The 16,576-nt window shown below is 44.3% G+C and overlaps 3 protein-coding genes and 1 long non-coding RNA gene across 7 annotated transcripts; 2 read left to right on the top strand and 2 right to left on the bottom strand.

Moving 5' to 3' along the window:
* Positions 1–24: 24 nt before the first annotated feature.
* Positions 25–6,038, bottom strand: LOC100844783 (zinc transporter ZTP29). 2 transcript variants are annotated; one of them, XM_010235674.3, is made up of 12 exons: positions 5,805–6,038; positions 4,228–4,286; positions 4,031–4,123; positions 3,858–3,947; positions 3,666–3,750; positions 3,432–3,487; positions 3,175–3,231; positions 2,406–2,446; positions 1,912–1,979; positions 1,769–1,825; positions 1,070–1,187; positions 25–446 (listed from the first exon to the last, which is right to left on the bottom strand). In XM_010235674.3, the coding sequence occupies exons 1-12, from the start codon at positions 5,866–5,868 to the stop codon at positions 401–403; spliced, it is 834 nt and encodes a 277-aa protein (XP_010233976.1). In that variant the 5' UTR covers positions 5,869–6,038; the 3' UTR covers positions 25–400. The 2 variants fall into 2 exon arrangements, with proteins under 2 accessions (XP_010233976.1, XP_003571256.1); XM_003571208.4 differs by having other exon boundaries at positions 3,666–3,747; positions 5,805–6,036.
* On the top strand, positions 1,369–5,794 carry LOC112271504. The gene is made up of 3 exons (XR_002964587.1): positions 1,369–1,425; positions 4,984–5,216; positions 5,297–5,794. It is a non-coding gene; the product is annotated as an uncharacterized LOC112271504 (long non-coding RNA).
* A 1,630-nt stretch (positions 6,039–7,668) lies between the features above and the next one.
* Positions 7,669–10,991, bottom strand: LOC100843570 (chaperone protein dnaJ 6). Of its 2 annotated transcripts, XM_024460699.1 has the most exons (9): positions 10,829–10,991; positions 10,654–10,752; positions 9,212–9,310; positions 9,033–9,134; positions 8,898–8,957; positions 8,703–8,809; positions 8,505–8,587; positions 8,253–8,343; positions 7,669–8,127 (listed from the first exon to the last, which is right to left on the bottom strand). In XM_024460699.1, the coding sequence occupies exons 2-9, from the start codon at positions 10,711–10,713 to the stop codon at positions 7,926–7,928; spliced, it is 804 nt and encodes a 267-aa protein (XP_024316467.1). In that variant the 5' UTR covers positions 10,714–10,752; positions 10,829–10,991; the 3' UTR covers positions 7,669–7,925. The 2 variants fall into 2 exon arrangements, with proteins under 2 accessions (XP_024316467.1, XP_003571253.1); XM_003571205.4 differs by having other exon boundaries at positions 10,654–10,989.
* Positions 10,992–14,153: 3,162 nt separating this feature from the next.
* On the top strand, positions 14,154–15,897 carry LOC100824398 (zinc finger A20 and AN1 domain-containing stress-associated protein 8). 2 transcript variants are annotated; one of them, XM_003571022.4, is made up of 2 exons: positions 14,154–14,308; positions 15,039–15,897. In XM_003571022.4, exon 2 carries the CDS (start codon positions 15,055–15,057, stop codon positions 15,568–15,570), a length of 516 nt encoding a protein of 171 aa, XP_003571070.2. In that variant the 5' UTR covers positions 14,154–14,308; positions 15,039–15,054; the 3' UTR covers positions 15,571–15,897. The 2 variants fall into 2 exon arrangements, with proteins under 2 accessions (XP_003571070.2, XP_024316596.1); XM_024460828.1 differs by lacking the exon at positions 14,154–14,308 and adding an exon at positions 14,391–14,850.
* The last annotated feature ends 679 nt before the right edge of the window (positions 15,898–16,576 follow it).

Here is a 16,576-nt window from a genome sequence, read left to right as displayed (position 1 = left end):
CCGCCAAAAGAAAAACTAGGCAAGAGAAGGCTCGTCAGGAAATGAGAAGCCGAATGGGCAAACATTGATGTTTTTAACCACACCGTCAATTAGTGGCAGACGGTGAATCTGCACCCTGTTACCTGACAACTAATTATCTGGTGGACGCATTTTGATTCTGTTCTTTTCTCACGCCACCCCAAATGGGTGGCAGTACTGTCGTTTGTATACATTGTAAAATGGTCAGACGCCATGACCAGAAGTAATTGCATACGCATGGCCAGTGCAACAATCTAGCCATAATTCTTGTTTCTGAACGACGAGTGCTCCGTCCCCATGATTAAGGAACATCTACGGCAAAGCTCTCGCTCTTCAGAGATACTGTGAAAAACTGGTATGGTTACAGTGGTGTAGTCATATGCTACAAGCCGATCTCCTCTGGCAGGCTGATCTCCAGGAAATACAAGCTGCCAATGCGGAGTCACGAATTAGGTATAAAGAGAAAGCCATGCATAACAGCGTAATATGAAATAGTGCTTTTGTCAAAATTAGTATTGTGATTCTGTATCCCCGCAAAAAAAAATGTATTGTGATTCTGTAAAGGCATATGACAGGTTATGCATTTCTATTGTGAATGCATATGACACTTCATGCATTCCAATAATGCGAATATTCATGTGACACTGATGCATTTGACAAATGATCATTGATGGTAACAACACTCAGGTTGATATTTTTGACTGGGTGAAAGGTCAGTAATTTAAAATTTATAGTCAAAAGCAAACATATTATTGTGCTATTGCAACCACCATGCCATAAAATCACCCTATAGATGATAGAACTAACATGATATTCTCTTTGATGTCCTAACAGCCAACATATGACGTCAATTTGCTGTGGTACTATCCTAAATCATGTCTAGATATGATATCTCCATTAGTACCCTATGAACATTGATTTTGCTTAATTTTCTCAAATCCCAGTATAAATGTGCATCAAAACTGTACCATCAAGTCTTCTATTGAGAAACAAGTCCACATTGATCACCATGGAAACATATTAGAGTATTTAGTTTGAAACATCAACAAACCTTGCAGACATGATGGCCATGCCAACAAAGACTGCTTTGACAGCTTGCTTCTGACCAGCATAGTCAAATGCTAGCGGTAACAATTCATGCAAAGTGAGGAAAGCCATAACACCACCAACTGCATATAAGCAAACAGGAAGTTAATACATTGCTAAGCATGGATATCAGTTTTTAGCTCTACTAAGGCTCTGTTTGGCATTGCGGTAGATTATCATAATCCTGTTTTTTCACCCGCTTTTCACTATTTTCGTGTTTGGCTAACCAAATTTTTCCTACTTTTGTGTGTATTTCTCCGCAGCAGATTATAAAATAAGTTCAGCGCAGCACAGTTCAGCAATGACAAACTGAGCCTAAGGGTGAGTTTGGCATTGAAGTGGATTATGATAATCCAGTTTTTCCAACCAGTTTTTGCCTATTTTTGTGTTTGGCTAACCAACTTATCCATGCTTTTGTGTGTATTGTTTCACAGTAGATTATAAAATAAGTTCAGCGCAACGCAGTTCAGCAATGCCAAACTGAGCCTAAAGTACTACTCCCTCCGATCCATATTACTCCCTCCGTTCCAACTTAAACGGAGGGAGTACTTGTCCCAAATTTGCCCAAATGTGGATGTATCCATGTTTAAAAAGCATCTAGACACATGTAATATTTCGACAAGTAATATGGATCGGAGGGAGTAGTAAGTAGTAACAGACCAACCTGATGCAAGTAGGCCTTCAAGAATTTCAGGGTTTAAGTTGCTCGGAAAAAAGACAGCTGCAGTACCACATTTATATCAGTCTCAATAGATAATTAGACATAAATTAAAAAAATACAGAAAAAGCTCATAAGAAATAGCATACCTACAAAAACCACTCCTAGTGGCTCAGCAAAACCAGAGAGTGTTGCATACTTAAATGCTTGCCATTTGCTTAGATATGCAAAAGAAAAGGAAAAACATAGATATTATCCACTGCAAAAAGAAAAGTAGGTTCAACAATGACATTAGGAAATAATGAGCCAAAAAGGGAAATGTTAATTTGCCTTATTTCTGAAGTACAAACATTTCACGCTTTGTATGACACTGGAACCCCCAATAGTTGTTCTCACACTTTAAGACAGGAGAAACAGGTGAAGCTCACATAGCCAAGATAAGAATGGTTCCATCTATGGGAAGTTCTAAAATTGTATGCCATAAAATAATACATCCACAAGGTATATTTGTATAACCCAACTATAATCTTCTGTTATAGAAAACCTAAGAATCCATAACATATACGTTAGTGGTCATTATTGAAGGCTGACGTGAACAACAAATTTCATCTATTATTCATCTCTAAGTGAGGAGAACATGTACCTTTTTGTAGCAAAATAGAGTGGCAGGGCTACAGCAACACCCTGAGAAGGTAACAAAGTGCCACCTAGTTAGGATACTGGATTGGAAAAGCTAGGATAGTAAGTTGCACAAAATGAACAATACTTTGTAAAGTTAATTGATGTTTTGAAGACTTGCAGTTATTTCAGTCAACATTGATGAAAAATTAACATAATTACTGCACATGCTAAATGAACCTAAATGATAAATCGGAAATATGTCAGCAGTCTCTCAGATATATGATTTGTAAAACTATAGCTTCCCTAAAAGTTTCTCTGTAAATTAAATACTTAAATTTTTCCTGCAATATTTTGTATTCAAAATTGGAGATCCTGATAACACAATTTGCAAATTTCTCCCTTGATGTACTAATATGTTTGATGCCACCCAATTCTGTTATGACCACTCAGCGTCACACTGAAATAGACGGATTAAAAGGAGTATATAAGTTGGATAGTGTGAGAGCTAGTAAATATCAAAATGACCAAAGCTGAAAGGCATAAGCACTGATGAGAATCATCAAGACCATTTTGCCTTGTCATGAATTAGTAAATTAGTTTGCCATGAACTGGGCTTTCATATTACTCATATATGGACTCCCTGGCCTTATAAACAATGCAAATTTTTGCTGACAGTTGAATCTTATTGCAAAGAGCGTGGAAGGGCTATCCTAAGTGGAAGAATGCAACTGCAGATAAGAACTCTGAGGTTACTTAAACAGAAAGAACAGCTGATAAGTTGATTTCTGTACCTCGGGTATGTTGTGTAAAGCAATAGCAATAGCCAAGTTAATTCCCACGCGAAGACCCTGCATTTTTTGTTTCATTATAACCAAATACAATCAGTGCAAGCTAAATGGCCATACATGGTAAATGGACACTTGGCAAACCAAATGACCAAGCTAAACCTCAGTAACTTCTCTATTAGAACAAAATGCAAGGTGCAGAGCCAACCCCTCTTTAGCAGATCATGATGCCACTATAATGACATGAATCACAAAGGCATTACCTTCACGGATCCAAGAAATACAGCTATTCCCTCAGGAAAATTGTGCAAGCTAATTCCTGCAGTTCAGAATAAGTATGAAGTCAAATGGTTGTAGCTTCAAGTAATCAAATCTTCACAAGATTTCTCAAGGAACCTCAGTTCAAATAACCATGTCTCCTGAAAGCAAGTTATATAGAGTGCAGGCCCGATAAAACAAAGGAGCTTAATTATTTAGAAGCATTCTTAGTTTCTTACCAACAGCAGTGATGATACCACTGAACAAGACTTGCCGACGATGCTTTTTCATCATATCTTTACCCGAGCCATCATCGTCAGTCTGCTTTTCTCAAAAATGAACTAAATTATATTCAGCCCTCCGGATTTAGTAAGAAAACAGATTGGTATGATGCTGTAAACATCCCCAAGGGAAGGGTTGTTCATTCCAACCTTTTTCCTAATCACATCGTCTGTTGGCACAAAGGTTGGCTCTGGAATAAACTTGACAATGAAACCAAAGAAAAGAACTCCTGCAAAAAACTGCAGAAGTTCGTAATTTGTTATCTGAGGTAGAACAACATTGCATGGCATGGATTCTAGAGTTACAACAAAATCTGACTCACCCAAAGGTTGGCCTTCAAGAAGCCAATAGAATTGAGTGCATTGTGTGCCAAGTCTAGAAACGAAATGCTCAACATAAGTCCGGCAGCAAAACCCTGTAAGCAGTATGGGCAATATACAGAGCATGAGTAATTAGATAATTACTTGCATAGATGACAGTAAAGTTACTCAATAACTCAGAAAAGAATAAGTTGTTAACCTGGAGGAGCCCGAGCCTCTTAAGGTCAGGAGTAGGATTCAAGATCACAAGCAGCGCGCCTGAAAATACAAAATCTGAGCTTAGCTGAAGCGGTCACACGTTTGCAAAGAAGCCTTGCAGTATATCTAGTAGAAGCATCAGAACCTTTAGGAACCAACTTGAAAAACAATTTATGCAACATCTTGAATTGTTTCACAGGTGTGAATTGCGATTTGTTAACTAAAACTGAACTAGTACGATGTGGAAGCGAATAACCTAAATGTATTATGTAAACCGCATCCCTCGTCCCTAAAAACAAGAGGAAACCACATCCCTAGTCCAGTAGTCCCTAAAACTGTGGAACTAACTTTGAGACTCAGGTCAACCTTGAATATTTGCCTGATAGGTCACTAGAGTTGCTTGTGCTACACATTCTGATGAACGCCAGGTGCAGGCAATTGTTAGTGTCACGATACAGATTGTAGTATCGTACAATGAAAGTGCTTCACGTACGATATTAGAGTTTCGATTTTCTTACGATCTGTTGGTTGCACCTGCCACCTGATAGAAGCTGCTGCTCAGGCAGGTGCAAAAGACTGCCATCGTATGAAAATCGTACTAAAAATTCCGTACGTATAGCACTACTCACCGTACAATTCGACAACCCTACTAGAATCAAACAACAAGTATCACATCTTGGATTGCAGTTTGGTGGTATCTTTATCAGACAGCGATCCTATAGGTAAAATCATGTGGATTTTGATACAATTTTTTTAGGAGATACCAGAAAAAATAAAGAGCCACAACCTACTCCATTCAGGTCGATTATTACAACTTCCTGGAGGCATGGTCACACGGAAGCTTATAAGGCAGGCAATGCGTATGTTATTGGACGATTTGGTACTAAACCCTTGATCCATTGTTTCGGTTTCATTTATGCGGCATTGGGCCGAATCTTTTTCTTATCAGCTAACAAGAAAAAGCCCATGGCATTTTTGAATGGCTGCAAGGTGAGCAGTGCGCTATGTCTTTCATTTGTCTAGAACTTATGCATTCACTTTGAATTAATTATTATCCTTTTATTTTGCAGGCAGTTAATTATTATTTTGATCTAAGTACAAACATATGCTATGGTTTCCGACAAAATTGTGTTACTAAGTCCATTTGAGGTATTTGGAGTAATACATAAATTAATTATATTCTTAAAATTAAAAAAAAGCGTTACCATGATCCTACGATATGATTCCAGTATCCGGCAATGCTGCTGAATTCCAGTATCCGGCAATGCTGCTGAAAAAACGATACTACGTAGCATTCGGCTCATGGCAACCTTAGCTTAAATGGCAAGGAATTCCATCACCAAACAAATAGCAAGAGTGCAAGGCGCTGGATTCTTTTTCGTCCATTTCAATGAAAACAAGCTACAGAAACACTAAGAACCAATCAAGTTGGGCAAGCCAAGGAGTGAGAGTGCAAGCAGCAGAGCGACCGACGAATCCCCTGGACACCGGATGCTGGCGGCAGGCAGGCAGGCAGGAAGAAGCCAGCGAGCAACCGAGTTGGGGGGGAGTGAGGAATCTATGGCGGGAGGCGCTTACCAAGGGAGGTGCTCAGGCCGCCGACGAAGGAGAGGGCGAGCGCCACCCACACGTGCGACTCCATTCCGCCGCGGCTCAGTGCTCCCGCTAGGGTTTGGGGAGCGAGGTGGGAGCCGGGAGGGGAAGAGGAATGGGGGGAGTTATCACGAGGAGCGGTTGAAACAAATCAAAACAAGGCGGATTTGTCTTGGCTTGACTTTCCTTCTCTTCTTTTCGCCGATGGCAAATTTGGTCTTGTGGTATGTTTATCCAGTCACAAATTTTGGAGATATTTAATAAGCAAGGCAATTAGTGGTGAAACCACACTTCCCATTTTTTTCTCTGATCACGGCAGCAGGCGCTGGTCTTGCCGTGGATTCCACTGATCCGAGCGGCATGAATCATGATGCTCAACGCACAATCATCGCATCCATTTTTTATTCTGAACGGAATTTGTATATAATTTTCATGGTGTATAAAATTTGAAACAGCAAAAAAATTAAATAAAGCGATAGGTCATTTGTACCAATTTATGGTCCAGCCTGCAAACCGAAAGAACTCGTAAACGTATACATTTAGAGTATATATACAAGTCAGAGTGACGACGAGTTGGAAGCAGCCTGACGAATTATCCATTAGAGCACTAGGAAGATAATTAGCCAAACGAACCAGCACAAACAATTTTCACAGAGAAACCAGAACGAACTGAACGAGTTGCAGCAGATACCAATTCAAGTCAAATAATAAGACTGCGCCATCGGACACGTACGGTTACAAAATGTGAATTGGATCATTGGACGTACCAAACGAATCAATCAAAAAGAAGAAGAAGAAGAAGAAAAAATTACATACGCATAAAATTCATAATTAATCGTAATAATTAATTAATTAATAGATTAATTAACCAACGCATTACGTCGCGCCCTCGGTTGAAGGAAGCCGGCGGCCTCTCTGTGTTCCGTCTCCCGTCTCAGTGGAGGTAGTATGCGAGGAGGGAGAGGAGGAGCGCGGCGGCGGCGGGCGCGGCCCCGAACGCGGCGCCGCTAGTGGACGGCCCCGGCGCGCCGGCGGGGCCCTCGGACGCCGCGACCGCGGACGCGGAGGCCGCCACGGCGACGAGCGCGGCGCAGGCGATCTTCTTCATCTCCATCTCCATCTCTTCTACGCCCCCCTGGCTCTCCGGCTCTCTCTCCTCGGATACCGTTGGTCGACTCCTTGCGACGAGCCTGCGCGAGAAAAATACTACTCACCGCTCGAGGAGGAGGTCAGAGTCGATCGGAGGGGGCCGGCGGCGAGGATGGCGTGGTTTATTCTGGCGGATCGGAGCGGGGGAAGGTGGGGTGGGGGATGATCTCTCGATCGCTTATGCGGGGCCTGGTAGAGGGTGGCGAGGCGCGGGGCGGCGATTTGTAGGGCGGGGGAGCGGCGGGGAGAGGAGCTCGGGTGGCCGTCGGTTGGGGCGCTTTGCCGAAATTAGGGTGGACAGTCGCTGGCTGGCTCCGGTTGGCCTGGCCGCCATTAGCGCGCGGCGGGGTTGATGATTAGGCCTTCGCTGGAAATCTGGCACCAATGGCCGGTGATGATTGGAACCTTGTCTTGTGGCCTGTGGGACGATTAAAGAAAATGAGAAGCTTGTGATCGAGCGCGGATTTGGTGATGAATCAGATTAAAGCCTGACGATTTGAGTTATCCAACGGTTGTCCTTCCGCATTGCACATAAAAATGAATTTAAAATTGTGTTCTTGCCAAGGGAAAAAAACAAGCGGCCGTTAGCTTCATTTCTTCTGTTTGAAACATATGGCATCATGGCAAATCGAACTGTCTTTGCCACAAAAGAAATGTAGCTTGTATTTGCCATTTGTTACGACAGCAGGTACCAAGAGTAGATTCGTAAAGAAAAGAGACGCGTCTCAATAGACCGACCCATCATCATCTTCCATTACGACATGAATCACAAAGCAAGTATCAAGCCATACCATCCTACCGGTATGACGAGGATTCCATTCATGGGGATCACATCAGAGATTCAGAGAACATCTACTTGCTAGTACGAGTTTGTAGTACTGCGCCTCGCTCCACTCCACTGCTTGTTTTCCTCAAAACAGGGTCATCAGCCCAACCATAACCTTCGGCACATCTGCATCATTTGCGCCCTTTGGCACGCTTCTTCTCCAGCCTCTGCCGCGCACGCTCAAACTCTTCCTCAGTGGGCTCTGAGCTGCTGCTCGCCTTGGAGTCGCATTTGGACATTATGGATGAGAGAACAGAGTCGAACCGATCCTTCCTTTCCGCCCTGCGCTGTGAGATCGCCAGTATGAGATCGCTCTCCTCGCTTTTCTTTTTCCTGTTACAGTTTAGGCAAAAAAGAAGCAATTATAACTAGTAAGCAGGTGATGGCAAGTAATACTCCCATCTTGAAAGGGTCAAACTGGGGATAAGTGTCGAACAGGGGTAATGGTGAGAACTTACTTCACTCTCCGTTTTAGTGGATTTGTGGGTGGCTCTATCTCAGATATCTTTTTAGCCCATTTCTCATATGATTTGGTGGACTTCAGCTCACCTGCGAAAGGAAGCAAATGGTAAGATTTGTTGCCCATACAGAAGTTCAAGGAGCAGGTTTAGTGAAACATGCATTAGCTAAGAACTCTGCCAGCAATTCATCAGGAATGAAATGGAACAAGCAATCAGTTAGAATATATGACAACAGCATATTATTACTACCTCCAGCAATTGCCTGATCAATTATGTCCTTAAAGCGGTGGGAATCAAGCTTGGCATCTGAGCAAATCATTGAACAGAAAAGCCTGCCCAACATGACAGTGAGTTAAAAGTACATATGAAATATCCGCTGGCAGTTTACAAGCTTTTGGAAACAAAATTTTATCGAGTCTAAAAGCACAACAAATTTGCAACACTCACCTGTTCATCTTGCCCTTAAATTTTGTATAGAGGTCCTTCAAATCCTTTTTCTCAGAATCTGACCCTCTGTACTTAGCTTCAAAATCTTCAATGTCAGCCTCAGTAAACTGGGAATTATTTACAGAGTAAAGCTATCATCACATATTGAACATGAGAAAGGACAACAAGCTTCCCATTGATAAAGAAAACACATACTTTTTTATACAGTGTTCTGAAGAACTCTTGAAGATTGTCTGCAGCTTCTCCAACCAGTGCCTGAGAGGAAACATTAGATTTTAGAATAACAGAAACTTGAAGGTCAAAACCAAACTACTAGGACTAGGTGCTCACATCATCATCAGTGATGCCAGTCTCATCATACAATGCCCTTTTCTCCTCGTCTCCAAGAATAGATATCACCTTCTGCAGCTGCTGAAATTTTTCGTTGGCTTCCTGAAATCACATCATTTTCCAATTGAGATACCTGCACTTACTTGCTCCAAAACAAAGGTTTGTAGTTGAGATCCTACCTCATCTCCAGGATTCTTATCTGGGTGAAGGCGCAAGGCCAACTTGTGATATGCCTTTTTTATCTCCTGTTGTGAAGCTGTCCTCTCAACCCCTAAGATCTGAGAATGAAGGAAAAAAATTCATATCCAATTAGTTATCTGTTCTATGGAAGAGGGACCAGGAAAGTCAAGTTAGTTCTGCTCTTTAAAAAATCAGACTTGGTCCCATTTGAGTTGATGCCATGGACCGCATGTACCATTTCAGCTCTTCAGCACATTATTTGAGCTTAGGCTTTCTACTACGCTAAGTAAAAAAAAACTAGCATAGACCTTTTAAGAACTGTGAAGAAATAGTAAAAAAAATGTGGGTGCAAATAAGGTTCAGCACTACAGCTTTTGTTGTACTGAAAAAACTAGGCATGAACCATCAACCACGAACTCATTGTGCCTCCTAAACACGCTACTCAGGTGATGTCTGATCTATCGACTGGACAGACCTTGTCCTATGTGATAGCATATGATTTACATGAGAAGAACCACCTTAAACTCAGATCATATGTTACTGAATCAACATACATAGATCAGCCTAGCAAATCCTAACTCCCAAGCAACCATCTACCATTTCACATCCAGCCACACAATTGTTTAACTCCAAAAACAGGGCAAGGATAAAATTTAACCATCAAATGGGTATTTGTAGCTTCCAGAATAAAAGTTAACCGTTGAATGGGCCTTCATAGCTTCCACTGGTAGCTCAGCTGAAATAGAGCGAGAACTAAGAAGAATCCCCTAAGACAGGACTGCTTCAAGCCAAGGATGCTGCCAAGGTGGGTAGAGGGCAGATGCAGAAGACAATTAAGTCATTAAGCACCCTCGCTACAGTGTATTCATCTGGCGCTGTCATCTTCACATGCAAAAAGGTGACCCTTTAATCCTTTCCCTGCAATTGCATACCTCACATCCCAGATACACGAGTAATTTGGGTTTGCTAGCTGTATAACCTTACAATTCTACTGTTTTCCATGTTGAAAAGGGACGAAAATGCGGCAGATGCATGTGCAGATTACACACAACATGGCAGCAGCCGAAATATGCCCTGGATTTACCTCTATTGGACTGGTGACATATTCATTGAGGAATAGTAATCATCACTAGCTTATCAAATAATTTGCAATTGGTGAACCCAATGACTCGTAGTCAGCTCCGTCTCATCAAGCAAGTAACCAGATCGATTAAACTCCCGAGTGATTCGCAGTGGAGATCCAGAGAAATCACTATCGGAAACCAGCTGACAAAACCGCGGATGAACTAAACACAAAACCGCGGCATCGAACCAGCGCACTATCCAACACGCCCTTGCGGCTCATGGAGGAATCCCATGCCCTCCTCCCATACAGGATTCGACCGAACACTAGAACCGGACGCCGTGGGTCAAACTAAACTAGGGTTTGAGCGGTCTTTACCTCGTAGAGGCTCTTGCTCTGCGCGTCAGCGGGGCCGGCGGCCGCCTCTTCCCCGTTCATGTCGGCGCCGTCGCAGTCGTCGGAAACCCTAGCCTTTCTCTTGCGGCCCATTTGGTGTGAGGCGAATTGGGGAAAATGCGAAGTGGAACAAGCGGAGGCCCGTGGTGATGGGTACCTTATAGAGGCCGGCGAGCCGAGCCGCGAGAGCGGGAAGTTTTCCCGCGCGCCGGAAATTGGCGAACTCCCGTCGCGTGGCGTGGTGGCAGCGATCAGAATGTTGTGCTGCTGCCCTGCCGGGGCTGAGCAGAGATGAAATCTGCCACGTCGGATATGCTGTTTTTGTTCGTTGAGAGAACTGTGTTGGTGTGGATTAAAGGACTTTTTCGTTTCTTTCTTTTTGCGGAGAGATTGCGAAACATTTCAACGTACAGGCAGAAGCATTGCATTCCAATTATGAAAAAATAGTTTTGATCGTGTATAAATGTTTTGAAAGTACCCATATTATGATTACTAGCTGAAAGTGTCCGTGCATTGCAACGGAGCAACAAAAAAAAGTACACTCGAAGGTCAAAATTATCTTTTCGATTTGTTTGAGTCGTACAATAAATAAGAAAAGAGAACTGTATAAAAATATGAAGAAAAAAAATGAGCTGCAAATGCAGTGTTCTGCTTGTAGCAACTTGAAGGTCATTGAATTGAATGCAAGTATACATCAACGAAGGAAAATGCCAAACTGATTATTAGGATCTAGAAATTTATCTTCGCCATTTGGCCGAGTAAACTAACACCGCAACATGGCTGTAACCTACTAACCCCGAACCAGATCAAGCAGCAGCATCCGACAAAGTGCATACTTACCTTGGGCTCAAACTGTACGTCCTTGAGCGTGGCCGGGGAGGCCCAGGAATTCATATCGAAGATGGACTTGAGGCCACGCGGTGGTTGTGCCCGTGCAGCGATGTCGGACGTGCTCCGACTTCGACATCAATTCCCCTTCTCAGGCTCCAGCTCCTTACTGGCGAGGGCCAAATACGGCATCCCTTCCCCTCCCCTCCATCCTCCTCTCTCTCAGCACGAGCAGCAGCAGCTACCCATCCCCTCCTTCCTCAACACGAGCAGCAGCAACGCCGCGCCAATCCCTTTTTTTTTCTCAGCACAAGAAGCAGCAGCGTCCCATCTTCTTCTTCCTCAGCACGAGCAGCAGCAGTGGCCCCTTCCCTTCTCCATCTCCCCCGTCAGCGGCAGCCCTTCCTTGGTCGAAATATTCCATCGACAGCGCCCCGACCTCATCTTGCCAGTGCGCTGACGGCTCCCTACCTCCTCTTCGGCACTTTCCATGCATGCAGTGCTGCCCCCTACCTCCTCTTCCCCATGCGGCGGCCAGCAGGAGCGACGGTGGCCGAAACTGTAGGACGCCAGCGTGCGGCAGAAGCGGGGCGCGGCGGCGGCAAAGGTGGCGTGGGACAGGCGGCAGCGCACAGGCGCGGCTGGCCCAGCGACGGGGTGGCTCGACCGGGAGGAGAGAGGCACAACACGGAGTGTGCGGGCGAGACAAGGGCAGGACAAGAAGAGGGGACGAGAGCGAGAGGGATAGAGTTCGAGGAAGCTCGCAGCGGCTAGGGCTCGGGGGTCAGACGGATGTTTTTCGGGACCGAGGATGTGCGGTGGCATATTTAGCGTAATTTTAATGAATTGACGTACCGCGACGACCGTACCATCACCACCAACTCGAGTTTAATATATTGGTATAGAATACGGCACATATGTCATTATAAGCCAAAATCTATCGCACCAAATCGCATACAAATATGAGTATGACAAGTAGGATAGGTTGTGGAAAAAAATATAACACATTTGTTGACTTGAATAAATAGTTGGTGCAAATTGATGGAGAAATCCATCGCCTTTCGGAAATTACATTTAAAAATTCTCCTTGTACATTGGACACTTGTGCCAGTCATTAATACCGTGCATTACGGTATGGAGCGGTTGATGCACTTATGATGATTGACATGAAAATGCACGAGCGAAACTGGAATACAACGGTTGGGTTCGAATGAACCCATTGGAATATATAAATACCTCATTAATATCGTCTTTGTCTTGTTGTTCGTGAAGAGTCGTAACGTAGACAAGTAAAATGACCTCAGTAGCCCTGTCTGGTTTTGCCGTTGCATAAAGAGCTTGTAGAAGCCTATCCCATTGATCCTCGGAAGATGAGTAGCCACACACCAATGGGACGTGATGTTCATCAAGCAATGGAGTGATGATACTCGAGACACATATGACACGTCACAGGACAATACTTATATCTACTGGCCCCAATCCAAACATTTATATAGTAAAAGATGGAGCCAAATTGTTTCCTTAGTCAGAGTATAGTGGGTTACAAACTTATTTAAATGTTTTAGATTGGCCCAAGCTCTTAAATTGTCTGTATAAGTTGCACGACATATTTAAATGTGCAACCCTACATATTAGTACATTAGCTCACTATGACAAGTTAACTCACATCATCATACTATACATATTGCACATGTTAACATCCATCCTCACACTATTGCCTATTTGTGTTGTGTATCAGGCATAGGTATGCGGGTCATAATTCCGTTGTCGAGAATGATCATGATGGCATGTTTGCACTGGACGTTAGCACTTACCAGCCATGGCGGGGGGGGGGGGGGGGTATGCTCAGAAACTCTCGTCCTATAACCAAGATGTATGCGTTTGCCTCCGGGTCATTCTGTCTACACGATGGGAGAAGTGGGTATATGACCCCTCTCTTTCATTCAAGGGTGCAAATTACCAAGATCCACAAAAAGTAACTTTTGACGATGCAATGGACTTGTGAAAAAAGGCACACGATGTACTTTTCTCACGTCAACAACAACAATTTCAAAGACATGATAAATGGAAGAACGAACTCAGGAAAAGTAGTGGCCGGAGAATAAGGCAAGTATATTTTTTACACACACAAAATGGTCGAGGGATGACAACTTATTCATGATCAAAGTCAAAACCGTCGATGATCGAAACCGGAGCCGGTTGGATTTGAACACAATCCCCATCCATTTCATACTTCGATGATCTAATTTGAACGATGTTAGAGTTGGTACCAAAATCAAACTGAAAACAGATTTTTGTGCTCACACACAAGGAAAAGCATTAGTACGACCACAAGATCCGCTCCACGATTCAAAAGAGGAAACGCAACAAACGACGCAGCGCCATCAACAAGAGCAAGTATTCACACCATAAAGATGAGAAAGCGACACGATCCTTTCTTCTTCTTCCCGAACACGAAAGAAAAGCCTCCCTTTACGAGCCGGCCATCTTCCGGGGACCCGGACGCAAAACCGCACCCACCGCGATCCCAGCCGCCCACCTGTCTACTCCCGCTGCGATCCGACGGCTGAGGCACCGACACGCAGCCAGGATCTGCCAGACACGTTACGCGTAAATGCTCCGCAGCCAGGAGGGGCAGGATGGTACTTTCCCGTCGGCGCCTCGCTCTCTTTTATCTCTCTCTCCCCCACCTCCCGGTCCTCGCCCCTGGTGACGCCCCCAATCGAGCCGAGCTCCTCGCGATTCCCAATCCCCGCACGCCTCCTCCTCCGCCTCCTTGTGCCCAGCCGCCGCCGCCGCCGCGCACAGGGTTAGGGTTCTCTCCCTTCCTCCCTCTCTCTCCTTGCCTGGTTTGATCTGTTGGGTTAGGCGCTTTGATTCCGCGTCCCCGGTCGATCCGTTTGGGTTTTGTTCCTGGGATGGGACTTTTGGGTGGTCCTGTTGGGTGATTATTTCGCCCCGCGCAGGGATCGGCGGGAGGGCGGTGCGCAGCGGGGCGTGTTTCCGTGGTTCGATTTGGTGGTTGGGTCCGGTTCCGGCAGAAATCTCTGGGCGTCGGTTTTTTTCCTTTCGGTCTGTGCGAAATGATTAGATTTGCGTTTTGTCGAGTCGTGGTTGTTGGGATTAGTCGAATCACGCGGCAGATTTGGTGCGTGGTGTGTTCGATTTACAATCCCTCGGCATAAATTCGCAGTTTTTGTGATTCGAATTCGGTGCCCTGTTCTTCGTGTAACTGTCGGCGAAATGAAAATAATTTGTCCGTCTGATTATTAGCAGTTTGTCAGGAAAAAGTCGCTTTTGAGGTATTGATTGTGTCCATCTTCCTGGAAATCAGGATCTCGTTTCATAGCGGTGAGCTCCCTGCAACGATTGTTGATTATAGTATGGAAATATACAAGCCGTAGTATAATTTTAGCCTGGAAGTTTAACTACCTGATGCCTGTTAGATGGTTGCGTGGCTTGATTTGGTTTGGCGCTTGTTCTATGAAGATTATAATTCTTCCTTACTCTGTGTAGTGATTTTTCTTTTGTGTCTGCAGCTTACAGTCATTCAAAATGGAACACAAGGAGGCAGGTTGCCAGCAGCCAGAGGGCCCAATCCTATGCGTCAATAACTGTGGCTTCTTTGGTAGTGCGGCCACCATGAACATGTGCTCTAAGTGCCATAAGGAGATGGTCATGAAGGAGGAGCAGGCCAAGCAAGCTGCCTCCTCCTTCGATAGCATTGTCAATGGTAGCGACAGTGGGAAAGGCCCTGTTGTTGCTGCAACTGTGGAGGTGGCGGTTGCTCAGGTTGAGGTGGAGAAGCTCGTTGTGCAGTCTACCGATGTAGCAGGCACCAGCGAGGCTGTTGCTGTACGCCCCAAGAGGAAGGAGGGGCCGAATCGGTGTTCTACCTGCAGGAAGAGGGTTGGGCTGACAGGATTCAACTGCCGATGCGGTAACATGTACTGTTCAATGCACCGCTACTCTGACAAGCATGACTGCCAGTTCGACTACCGGACTGCAGCTAGGGATGCCATCGCCAAGGCCAATCCAGTGGTGAAGGCAGAGAAGCTTGACAAGATCTAAGTGGCCTACATGGAAGAAATGGGTTGCAAATCTATGAAATTTCATCATCTGCCTTTGCGGTGTCATCCTTGCTCCTCTTTCTTGTTGGCTGCTACATTTCTCAAGGTGTTCAGCATTGTGGTGCATACTGCATCTTGGCAGCTGCAAGAACTCAGTCCTGTCAGTCGATTCTGAATGGTTTGCGTGTTGTGTAACTTTATTCATGGTGGTTTCTTGGTCAGTATTGTGGCGTCTCATATAGCTAGCGCTGTAATGTACTTCTATTGTCCCATGTGTGTTACATTCCAATCAGTAATAGTAATCAGCAATGGTTCATTATATTGCTCATGAGTTCATTTCTTGATTTCACTCTAATGTTCAATATGCACCATTATCTGACAAGCGTTCAAATCAAATGTGTTATATAATGTTTATGGCTGCATGTGTGTGTTGTTTTGCATTTGCAGACGGTTAGCTTCGTGCTCTAGATTGCCCAATTCAGAGAGAAAAGGGAGTATGATTGTGGTTCTCAGGATATCGATCTATGCCCTTTTGCACCGTGGGTTAGAACTGATGCATATACACCTAAATGGACCTCTGCTTTTAGTAATCCGGGATCCTATGAAGCTGAAGCAAATACACCTGAATGTTTGACATTCCAAGCTATTGGCATCTGCATAAGTAATCCAGGATGCCGTGAATTAAGACTCCTGATAATTTTCTTTCTTCGTTCGAATCATGGTTCAACTTTGTTTGTTGGGGATGCCGATTGGTTCTTCGTTGCAGTACATGTATACAATGCACTGAAAATTCATTTTGCATTTTTTTCCCGTTGTGATGCAAAGGGACATTCCACAAATTCAGTTGTCTAATGCCAAATCTTGCGCCCTAACATCTCTACACAATTGCTTAACACATGGGTTGACATCATTACGGAGCCGTCGTGGCATGGCATGATTGTCTCTAGTAAAGAAGCCAATTAGTTGTGCCAAAATATTCTCTGCAGGAGATGAATTTTCTTTTGCTT

Source organism: Brachypodium distachyon, chromosome 3, assembly GCF_000005505.3.
Source record: "Brachypodium distachyon strain Bd21 chromosome 3, Brachypodium_distachyon_v3.0, whole genome shotgun sequence".
Classification (NCBI taxonomy): domain Eukaryota; kingdom Viridiplantae; phylum Streptophyta; class Magnoliopsida; order Poales; family Poaceae; genus Brachypodium; species Brachypodium distachyon.
Note: the sequence above shows the minus strand (reverse complement) of the source record. Positions and strands in the feature narration are given on the sequence as shown.